This window comes from Protopterus annectens, chromosome 4.part1 (genome assembly GCF_019279795.1).
Source record: "Protopterus annectens isolate FY-2018-M chromosome 4.part1, PAN1.0, whole genome shotgun sequence".
Classification (NCBI taxonomy): domain Eukaryota; kingdom Metazoa; phylum Chordata; order Ceratodontiformes; family Protopteridae; genus Protopterus; species Protopterus annectens.
In genome coordinates, this window is record NC_056734.1 from 914,596,926 (window position 1) to 914,609,569 (window position 12,644).

The following is a 12,644-nucleotide window of genomic DNA, read 5'->3' on the forward strand; positions in this document are numbered from 1 at the left end:
ATATAAACCAATAGTGAACTGTCAGAAACCAGTCTATGTCATTATTCTTCACAGTGGTAGCATCATTGTCACTGTCTGCAGCATACAATCCAGAGAATTGGACTTTCCCTCTCATTGCTGAGATACGCCAATGCCATTGAGGGCACTTATATTCCCAAACATAAGATGGCAATTCTCTGAAAACAAATCCATAGTAAACTGTTCAGCCTGTAATAAAATCTAATATTTAGTTTCCCCTGGTTTATAATAATTTCTTAATGTTATTGTCTATATAATTATAAGATTCATGACCAGTGATCATAAAGAAGAGGTTTTTTGTCATACTGGGATGGACCAAAGTATGTCTGTTGAAAGCATATCTGGAGTCACCACTCCTGACAGCGTAAACATGCTGTTCAGTTCTGCAAGAAAACTTGTGGATAGTCATACCAGTATAAAAACTTCTGTACCCAGAACATAAACTGATACAATAAAGTGATGCAAAGCACTTCAATGTAGATAAAGTCGTAATGAGCATGACTATACATGGTGGAGGCTGGTTTCACAATGACGGACACTGCAGAGCAGCTTTTAAGATAGTGACTATAGTGAGAGCTGTGCTAGTCAGTAGGGATAATTGAATCATTTAAAGGGTTTTCTTGGTAGGTTATCTCTGTGGCCTTTCTCATTTAGAAATATGCCTGGATTTAGCCATGACAAAAGCAGCATTGTATTCAAAGATGGATCAGATATGGAAAAGTACAGTGGCGGGATTATGTCTTTGGATAATGAAAATATTCACATGGAAGTTAACTGATCCATAAGTAATGCAGACTGCTGCTCCCCACACAGACTTCATTAGCCATTTCAGTGTTACTGCATTGCTTTGTTGAAAGAGTACTATGCATAGATGCTATTTGTATGTTTATTGTTAAATACAAGGATGATCCAGCCGACTTGAGTGTATGTACATTCTCTTCTCCTTTCTGTATATAACGCTACTGCCATACCTTTTTCTATATAATTATGGCTGTGTTTATATGATAGTATGTGTTCTATGTCTTCTCATGGTTTGTCCTGGTCTCTTCTTACTTCGATGACTGCATACGTTTACCATTGCTGTGCTTCAGTTTGGATTATTCTACTTTATTGATGTCAGTGTTTTTAATTGTTATGGTTTGCTCGTTTTCCATGGATGTGTTAAATAAAGTTTAAAAAAAATGATCCACATAGAAGGAATTCCTGCCTATAATGGAAACATGATGATTGAATATACACAGATCTTTTTTGGCGGTGGCTGTCCAAAGAGTTACACCATGTTATATATATGAGTCAGGAGCAGCTTTTTTACCGAATATTACTTTGAGGCATTTTTTTTTTTCATTTAACTTGAGTGTTTTCATTACAACAGGTAAGTGTATATTCCATCCTTTGTTGGAGCTGTTTAATATCAGTGCATGACCAGATAGTGCACAGCTTGCAGTCATCAACAAGCCTGGTCAATCATACTTCTATATTTGACTGAATGTCTTCAAAATAAAGGCCAAATAGGAGAGATCCTAGCACTAATCCCTACAGTACCTAACTAGCTATAGTATTACAATGTCAGATTTGTCAAGTAACCAGTTGGCCATCCAACAGATGATATAGGGATTTATTTTATGTTTGTCTAATATTTTAACCATGCACAATGCCAAAAATGGGATAGTGTGAAAAGCCTGGGCCAGACTGAGATAATTATTGTTCATTGTATCACAAGAGCCCACAGCCTATGGTATCTTTTCAATGAAGCTCTCCACAGACCTGTATGAACGACTGCTGAAGACAGACCTGTTATGAAATAAAAATATAAAATACTGACTTTGATCTTTATTCTTTAGCCTGTATCTGAAAAAATTACTTCTGCTGTTATATGTTCTATGGCTTTTCACATATGGTTGGGAAGGCTGACGGAACTATAATTACCAGGATCTGTATTGGGGCCCCCCTTGTTTTAGGGAGTAACAGTCATTGCTCTCCAGACATCTGTTACAAACCCTATGGATCAAATGAGTTTGAAAAGTTTAAGTGGAGTCTTACATAATACATACTTGGCGTTGATGAGACTGCAGCTGAAGTATTACTTTTAGTCTTTAACAAGCATGTTAAGATTTGTTTCAAGGTGATTTCAGGGTAAAATAAAATTTCAGGGATGCTAAGGATACATGTGCAGTTGGAGTAAAGTAAGCTAATATATCGGCAATATTCTTTGGATTGGAACATGTGACATCATTGTAGATGAGCTGAGTTTATTATCGGACATTATTCTTTAACTTTCTGACAAAACTAAAAAAATATATTTTATTTTGCTTAATTTGCTGTTGTGGCCTTAAGCTTGTACATGGCTTTACATTTTCTAACGTTACTCTTTTAAGTTCCTTACTGGCATGTTTCAGTGTCACCCTGAAATAAGTTTATGGAGAGTTCTTACCAATTTTCATGATTTTTTATCCTTTATTATGCATTTTATTAATACTGGTCTTCCACCAGAGCAGTTTTATTCTTATGCTTACCATTATATTTAGGGAAACAAATACTGACTTTTCCATGAAGCTGTTTAGTGTTGGTAAAAGTCAGAGATAATGGGGCAGCCCTCTCAGTCGGGTCCATTTGCAGAGGACTAATGGGAATTCTGCATGTTTTCTATAGGTTGAAGTTGGTGTTCCCCCTGGTGAAGTCCCTAAAGACAGATTCATTTGGTAGTCAGATGATACCTCTAATCCTGACAGAGAAGATAAGTGTCTAACTTGTGTTCAGATTTAGCATGGGATAAGGAGATGCTGTTCAGAGTAAAGGCAGGATCTAGAGTGTTTAGAACCAGGCCTGGAATATTAGAGCTTCTAGTGGGCAGTTTTATAATTTGTTGGTGCATTGGTATTAACAAAGAAATGGAAATGGTGAGCATAACATGTCAGTCAATTAAAGCTTGCATAACTGAAACCTCCTAGCAAGATGGCATTTGGTTCAAAATATAGGGAAATTTGCATAAATTTTGGGGTGAAATTCATGGTGCATGGTAGCTAGCAATAAAGTAAAACATGAGTTTGTTTATGGTGATTTGGCTCACCAGGAGCTCCAAGTTAGGGTCATGGGCAATTTGATATGAGGTGGTGGTATTTCAGACAAATACAGATACATCCCACTTCTAACCAAAACCTGAAGGAACAATTGGCACTAATCCCTGATATAGGCAGACCTGAAGTTTAGGCACTTTTTTAGTTAGACTCCTACCATTGAGAAGAGGCACCATGATGTCTGAATTTGAGTTTATGTTTGCTATGTAGGAATGACCATCAGGTGGCATGAGAAAATTTCTTTGTGGGCGTAGGAAAGGCTTCAGCCATTATACAGAATCCTTTGAAAGAGAGATGTCAACAGTAACTGGCAAAACAGGAAGTCTTGTCTAGCATCTCATCACAGGCTGACATATACAGGATTCCCTTAGAATGACACCAGCTACTTAGCCAATTTTAAGAGATGATTATCTTGTCTTTGTATCTTTTCATTCTATGTGAAGCAAACATACTAGTCTTCATAGTGACTATCTGCATATCCCTCTGGGTACAGTGACTCACATCATTCATTCCCACATGGGCAAACATTAGGGGCTAGTGTTATTGCTCCAGTTTAAGGGTCCATAGGGCTGCTGTGACATCACAGACACTGGTACCAGATGGACAGCTAACATCACCTTGTTCTTATCCACTTGTGTTACATAATGTGAGTTGCATGGACTGTTTGTAAACTTCATTAATTCTGTTCTAGCTTGTAATTCTGATTTTATGTAAATGAATTATGTTTATTATAACAACCATTTTCAGTCCTGTATGTTATTTAACATACATTTGACTGTCAAGGATAAGAGACTGCAAATTATTCCAATATTTGTTACTAGTATTTTATTAATTATTAGATATGATAAAGCCAGATTTCTTTTATTATAATAAAGGAATTCACAAAACATTTTCCTTGTAGAAAAGTTTAGTGATGTGCCAACCAATGTTTGACTTAGCTCTATTAGTTCTGGTATTTTGCAATGTACCCTTAGCTTGTAAGGAAAAAATAAACATTCTGAAATGTCTTAGACACACAAGATGGTCATGCTAAAATATAATATCCCCTTATTTCTCACTTAGCTGTCTTTGTCAATTATAAAATGGCACACAATTCCTAAATAAAGTCAACTGCAAGAACTGATCAGTAATTCATTTGCATCAGTTGCTATGTTTTGAATATTACACACCATATCAAACAGCAAACCATCTTCACACATCAAAGACAAGGGTTACATACAATGAGTTGGTTTTATTTCATAGGGTTTCCTTTTGATTAATCTATATGTCTTTCATTTCCTTAAGGTAATGTATTGCACACAGTTTAATGCAGTCATCCATATGGGGACTTAGCAACAATATTTAAAATAAATAAACAAAAAGTTGTATTCTGCTGGTCTTCCCAGGAAGCTAGCATGATCCAAGGAGGAGAGGACACAAGTCTATTTGTGCATTCAGTGCCTTGCATGGGGTTATAGTGGTGATGTAGTTGTTGTGGTGATTGTAGTCTTCTGATACTTTTAAATAGTCCATGCAACTTAAGATATAGTCTGACAACTTCTTCATGTTGTTCCCCCATTTGATGTGTTGTGCCACTGTATTCCTTCAAAAGGCTGATGCAGAATGCTGACAGTGAATGAAAGCTCTTGTCATTTGGAAAATATCCAATTTGTTGTTTAACACATGGCATTCACATATGCATATTATTTCTATATGCCTTTTAATACATGTCCAGTTCCACAAGTTTGAACAAACATGTGAAGGGAAGACGTTTAATGAATTCCAATTTAGAGACAAAATGTATTTATATGGTGCTTATAAACGTGTTCTCCTGGAGTAAACATTACCATAGAATGAAATTTAATAGGTACTCCAAAAGAATGTTATTCCTCTGTTTGCCAGTAGGTAAGAGTTGTGTGAGTCATACAGTGAAACTGAGAATTTTTATAGAAAAGGACTAATTCCTTCCTAACTTTGTCTGTTCTGAATTAATATAGAAGGTATTTCTAAAATTACAGTATCTAAAATACAAATCTGCTATGCCTCATATTCTGTATAATATTTTATAGTCTCAAAGATAACTGGTGTAAATTCAAGCATATTCAAATGAATGCATCAGTGCAAGCTTTTATGGCAAACTAGGAAAACAAGCCTATGCACATTTTATGTTTCATTAAACATTTAGACAGATGAAGTAAGTGATTCACATGTTGTCTAATTTAATGTTTTCTCTTGCAGCACCAAGTGATGTAACGCTACCAACTGTTGTTAATGCCACGGCTACATCTGTGTTTGTGTCATGGGGAACACCTCCTGGTAATCAGATTTCCTACAGAATACAGATTACAGGGCCTCCATCATCATCTCTGACAGTCACCACTCCTTACGTCAGCTTGTTGGGACTGAACCCTGGCAGTCCCTACACCATCACGATCACACCTGTAGCTGCAGACAATGTAACACTGGGAAATCCAGCCACTTTGTCCATATTTACAAGTAAGATTTGATTCTAAGAATAAGGATTAAATAAAGTCAAACATACTATCTGAACGCTCATACTAAATTTTATAGTAATGAAGCCCTGCTTTAATGCCTATTTAAGTACTATTTCAGTTAACAAAATCAAGTTTGGATTAATATTTATCAAAAACATGCACCTGTATGTGGGAATGATATAATAATGCCAGGTGTCACCTGTAATAGTGACTGATAAATTCAGAAAGTCAATTAAATGGGAAATCATAACCTTCCTCAAAGGTTTCATTCTTAATAGGGATTACTCTAAATTAATTATAAAATAAATTGCATATGTTTTCATTTTGTTTTTACATGTAGGAGTAAAACTAAAACTATAATTTCTATTTAATGTTGTCTAGGTGCACTTTATGTTAAATAATGGATGAAATATTCTGAACAAACTGCTAACCATTTATTCTGGCTTGTTGCATGGCAGCATTTTGTTATTCTCGGTACACAAGTCAAAAGTGTTAGTTACTTATAAAACATTAGCAGCCAAGTTGCAGGACTAATTTTAGTTAGTAAATCTGGCCTTAACGGGGATGCTAATGCTGCATATTTATTGATATATTTTCTGCACTGAGTCAAAAATGCAAAATAAACTATGTATAAGGTGCAAGAAAGACTTTCAAGAGTGCTTTCTTGCAGCGTTTTCTGAATGGTTTATCTGTGTAATATGTTTAACCTTTGCTTGGATGTTATTTGAGATATTTTGCAAGCACCTTAATGTTTATGGTGGTCAGATGGGTTTTTAGCCCAGTGCTTCTAAAGAATAGCCAAGCAATTCATTTATGCTGTACTGGTGACGTCACACAAAATTCTGTAACATGGCATGTCTACAGCTAGTGAGCTTTGGCATTACTGGACAGAATGAAACAATGAAGTCTTAAAAGATAAAACCTAAAAAGTCTTAGGAATTCCGAAGCCATGTAACTGCATCACTGATATGTCCTTTATGGGGCCATTTGCACATACCCGATGTAGCTCCAATATCAAGAAGGTGGAAGTTGGCATAATAGTAAGGTGATTACCTCACAGATGAAAAGCAAAGGGTTTGGCTGTCTCTAAGGGAAATTAGCTAGGCTTAAAATGGTCCACAAGGGTAGTTAGCCTAGTACATTCATATAAACTACAGGAGGTTTAATGTATTACATAATGATGATATCAACTTGTGTGTATTCAGATATATATATATATATATATATATATATATATATATATATATATATATATATATATATACAGACACACATACACACACACACACACACACACATGCACATTTATATGTGTATGTGTGAGCATGTTTGTTTTGTATGTATATATATATATATATATATATATATATATATATATATATATATATATATATATATATCTAGTGAGAGAGAGAGAGAGAGAGATATAGATATATAGATATGTTCTTTATTTTTGTTTGGCATGTGATTACCAGGGGAGTTCAACTGGGCATAAAACTCATCCCATTTTGAGGAGAAGGCCAAGGAGAAAAGTTCCAATGACATTATAGAGGTAAAAAAACATGCATACACATATCCATAACTATACCTTTGTATAAGCAAAGGATATAGAGTTGTTCAGAGGGTAGACTGAGACATAAAAACATATAGTTATAATTTATAAAACATTATCACAGGACACAGAGTTATAAAGGGTGAAAAAGTTTTCCTGTTTAATTCTGTTTCTTGATATGTCATAGCATCTATTGTGAGGTATAAAATGAGTGAGTTATAATAAATAAAGAGATGAAGCAACGACATGATAATAAAACATAAAATATTAACAGAGGAATAAGACTGAAAAAGGGAAATATCAGATGATAGCTATTTTATAGGATGCTATGTATACTCTTAGGTATATATGCAGACCAACGAACACACACACACACACACACACACACACACACACACACACACACACACACACACACACACACACACACACACACACACACACACACACACACACACACACACACACACACACACACACACACACACACACACACACACACACGCGCGCGCACACGCGCACACACTCACGGGCTCATATGAGTTTGTTCATGGTTAATTGTAGGGGGATCATCAGTTGTTTTCAGTTTATTACTCAATTCCTGTTTCCATGAAAGTTTTTCTTAAGAAAAAACTTGGCAACGGTGGTGGTGAGGATATTTTCCTTATTTTGACTGCTGTACAACCCCAGATACAGGACAGGGATTTGTGCATGAGGGAGGGGATTTCAGGGAGATCTGACCTTCTTATAAAATCTGTATTTTTCTTATTTTTATGTTTTTTATAGTATTCTCATTTTTATGTAACCAATGGCTTTGCAAAATCAAGGGTGTAGAGTATCAGGGCATGAGAGTTTTTCCTTTTACCTAGTATTGTGTGATCTCAGAATCAGTACATTTAGAGAAGATACTGCCCACATGTAGGTGATGCAGGAGACTTGCCCCTGGCAAAACCCCTGAAATTGCATTTCTTTTATGTACCCTTTTGTGTTAGTTGGGATGTTTTTGCATGTTCCCAGACAGTGGCCATCACCAGTTTCAGACTGCCATATCAGATGGTATAGTTACTGTTTGATACTTTTAAAAAGGTTCTTTGTTCTTACCTGGCAATGATTAATAGTCTTAACTACCATATAACAAATCAAAGGAACTGAAGATCAGAATGCTACTGAGGTTTGTGGTACTTGGTAATGCCAAAAATAATGTATGGCATTAGCTAGTCCAAGTGTTTCCCTTCTACCTCAGTATTGTTTTTTAATGTGGACTTTAATGTTTGGTTAAATATTGCAATCATCCATCCATCTGGGTATTTTGAGGCCTTTAATCAACTAACTTTAAAGCATTCATACATGTGTTGCAATATTCTGGAGAATCCCCTGTAAGTTAAATATTTACAAAGATCCTTCCTTTAGTTTTACACATTCCCTGGTTCAACCCAGCACAAGGTGAAAAGTTTCACTAACAAGCTGTTTTTCCCTCAAGCTGCAGTAATAAAAATGATGGTATTAAGAAAGTTGGTTTAGTTGAAGTGTTTACAAAAAACAAGAATCCTGTTGACACAATGGAAGACTACAGCTCCCTCCAGGAAGAGAAAGTAGTTTAATTCAGTCATTTCTGCTAGAAATGGACTGCAAAAAAACAGAAACATGGATTCACGATGGCTTGCACGGAGTCTAAGAGTAGTGTAAGACTCCATGCAGCCATCGCTATCCAGGAACAGCCTGCATGTGCGTGTAAGAGAGCACCTAAAACGGCTCCTACACAGACAGGGCGTGGATATGCTAATTACCTCACTTGCAGCCGAAAGGCATGCAAATGAGGTAATTTCACGATTCAGGAAGCAGAAACCTGCCTGTGTAAGAGCTGTGTTATCTGCAGAAATGTACTCAGTTGATAACTGAGTACCATTCTGCAAATAACACAATGGAGCCTTGTCAGCTCCAAATAAATGTTGCAAATGTCCCAAGCAGCATGCCAATGGCCCAATATGTACCCCGATGCAAAAATAAAATAAAAATGTTTAAATGTAGCGCAGCGCAAACTGGCCGCACTATAAAAAAGTATGAATTTACAATGTAAGGGAATAGCAGGCTGAAAACAACATGGCCACCAAGTAGGGGTTGCTAAGGGGGGAAGCTGAGTGTAAGACATGTAACTAAGCATTAGTAGGCAATCCCATGTAAATGAGTGGTAGGATAATGAATCGTGCTGTCACATAGGAAATGAGCACATTCTGTGCAGTGTAGGAGTAGGATAAGGGGGAGTAACAGAGTAGGAGATAGGTGACATCACAGGGGGAATGTATGAAAGAAATGCAGCTCATTGGAGCACAGTGGCATGTGAAAGATGTCAGTCATACATCATGGAAAGAGGAGTGTCAACAAGTAGGCATGGGAAAGCCAAGTAATGGAAGGTGTACACTATGGATAACACCAAAGTTTCTTGTAGGGCATGCATGCATGCGTGTACACGCTGGTAGGCATGAGTAAGATAGAGTGCGCACGTGTAAGCGTGAGTGCACACGTTTAAGGCAGAATAAGCATGTAGGAGCCTGTTTAAACACCTGTAAGCTTGTTTGCACTGGTGTGTGCACGTTTTAACCTGAATAAGCAGATTCTAGTCTGTCTAAGCATGTGTGCGCACGTGTTAGCCACTGTGAACGTGTTTTCACTGGTATGCGTGTCGCTCCCCCCTGAGGAAACAGAAGGGAAAACGAAGCATGAGAAATAGTAGAAAGCTAGCAGGGATTACTGGCAGAGCTAGAAGGTGAAAACAATCAGAATCAGGCAATTACACAGGCAGAACAGTAGCCCAGCCCAGCACTTAAAACTCTGCAAACAACAGTGCAGAATGTTTCTCTCAAGAGACACTGCAACAGAGGAGTAAGCTATTAGAAGTGAAAACTGAAAAAGCTTCACTCAGACCAAAAATGCTAGGGGCTGCCATAGCAGTTATAAGGAGAAATATGCAACTTGCTGAGGGTGGTGACTATGCAAATGCTGCCGGACAATCCACAGTGAGGAGACAAAGAAGAGTGTACAGGCCGAGGGTCACCTATCAGGGGTTACATGAGATGGAGATAGTGGAGCACTATAGAGTGGACAGAGACCTCCTACAGCAAATTGTTGAGCTGTGCAGGCCACGCCTCACACACAGAACCAACAGGGGGGAACCCATACCAGTGGAAACCAAGGTATGTGTTGGCCTAAGAATACTAGCAACAGGTACCTTCCAGAGACCAACTGGTGATATGATGGGGATATCACAGGCATCAGCATCCAGGGTACTGCACCAGTTCCTGGATGCCATGTCAGCACATGTCGATGATCATGTATATTTCTCCAATTACCGTGAGGTATTGGCCAGCAATATGCGTCTCTTCCAGCAAATAGCGGAAGTCCCTGAGGTAGTGGGTGCAATAGACTGCACGCATATACGCATCAAAGCACCAGCTGGTGAGCAGGGTAGGGCCTACATTAACCGCAAGGGCTTCCTCTCCATCAACTGCCAGGTCATGTGTGATGCCCAGGGCATAATAATGAATGTGTGTGCTGGCTGCCCTGGAAGCTACCATGATTCCCATATCTGGCATTTGATGCAGCTGTACCAGACATTTGCCAATGGAGACATCCCACATGGTCACTTAGTGGGGGATGCTGGCTACACACTGGAGCCGTGGCTGATGACACCCATCAGAAATGCACACACACCTGAGCAAGAACGCCATAATGAGGCACACGCACAAACACGAAATGTAATCGATAGTGTGTTTGGGCTGCTAAAGTCATGGTTCCAGTGCCTGGACACATCTGGTGGAGCCTTGCAGTACTCACCAACTACATGTACCCAAATTGTCATGGTATGTGCTATGCTACATAATATGATTCTGCAAAAACAGCTGCAGCAGGACCAGGATAGGGCTGGGCCAAACAGCCCCCCACCATTGCCAAGCCAATCACAGGCAGAGCGTGACTCAGAGGAGGAACAACCTGAGGCTGCCCCAGTAGGCAGAAGGAGACGTGCCCAGTATGCCTTGGCCTTTGCAAAGAGGCAATGCATAGCACATACACTGGCTCAGTAGGAACCCTGGAAATTATACCTCTATCTGACTCACACATATAGTAAAAGGGATGCCTAAGTTGACACAACCTGCTTTCAAACATGTACAGGGAGTGTAGTATGTGCATCCAACGTAGACAGCCCTGCAGCACCACCTGAGGCATGATTGTCATGTGTTAAGCAATGTAACACCATTTAGTATATGCAAACTTGATGACCCTGACTAACATCCTACCGTCACCAAGCATGATGCCACAATATGAAGACAATATAATGATCAATTACAATAATTGGCTTAAGTATTGCTGTTAGTCAAATGGGATCCAATGTGTGTCAGCCTGGGATGACATGCTGAGCAAGACACGATGCTCTACCTGCTAGGGATGGTGTGCACCTATCACTCCTGGCCTTTTGGATACTGGCAAAGGCTGTCACCCCCACTGTGCCTTGAATAGGTAAGGCTCCAAACACAAACCCACCTCCATAGGTATCACAAGGGATAAGAACCTAGACGTAATGCTACCCAATGCCAGAAGTCTAAACTGCAAGATGCATGCAGTCTAAACTCTCCTCAGCATGGAGAATGTTGATATCTGTTCTGTAACAGAAACCTGGGTCAAGGCTCACAAGAGCACCCTAACACTACCAGGTTACACCTCATACCATGCTTTACAGCCCCAAAACATGGAACAAACTATAAAAGGAGGGTGAGTAGCAATAATTGTCAAGGATAACCACACCCCCAGGTTGGTACCACAACAAGAAGCAGCATGGTCTATCCACGGGCAAGTAACAGTGGCTAAAACTGACTCCCAGTCTGTAGCCTGCTACAGACTATCCTCCTAATGCCAGAAACCGCACTTGGCCTACGTCGGAACACATGAAAATATCAAGCTCTCCAAACAACATTATACTGGGTGACTGAAAATACTCAAACATAGACTGGGAACATTATTCTAGCTCCAACACCCTAGGCCAAAGGTTCCTAGAATTCATAAACCAAAATGCTCAGGAACAACTTACCACTCCCACAAGAGGGGTAAGCATACTGGATGTGGTAATCAGCAACATGGGTACTCTATGGCCAGATGAGAAGTGTATCCCTCACTGGTAAGATCAGACCATAGAGTAATCACACTGGATGTTCACATCCTGACCCCAGTCCCTGGGCAGAAAACCACAGTGAAAAACATGTGTAAAGCAAATTTGGCACTCCTCCAAACTGATGTGGAATCCATCAAAGGCCCTGTGCCTGTGGAAAATATGTCCACTCCTCAGAACCCTTTATAAATGCATTCTATGAACACTTTCAGGAATGCATGGATTATGCAATCCCAAATAAAACCAAGACCCAATTCCATACACGCAGGCATCTGGCTTGGTGGACCCCAGCCATTACCAAACCATGCAAGAGAAGGAGGAAGCTACTACATGATAGAGCAAATCACAAAAAGGGAAGTAATCTCTGA

At 39.0% G+C, this 12,644-nt stretch overlaps 1 protein-coding gene across 1 annotated transcript in view; it reads left to right on the forward strand.

Moving 5' to 3' along the window:
* The window catches only part of LOC122801341 (mucin-19-like), a 938,154-nt gene that overhangs the window by 464,279 nt on the left and 461,231 nt on the right, over positions 1 to 12,644 (forward strand). Inside the window, exon 27 of the mRNA XM_044070881.1 lies at positions 5,310 to 5,567. Coding sequence (XP_043926816.1) covers positions 5,310 to 5,567 — 258 coding nt within the window. The remainder of the gene's footprint in view (positions 1 to 5,309; positions 5,568 to 12,644) is intronic.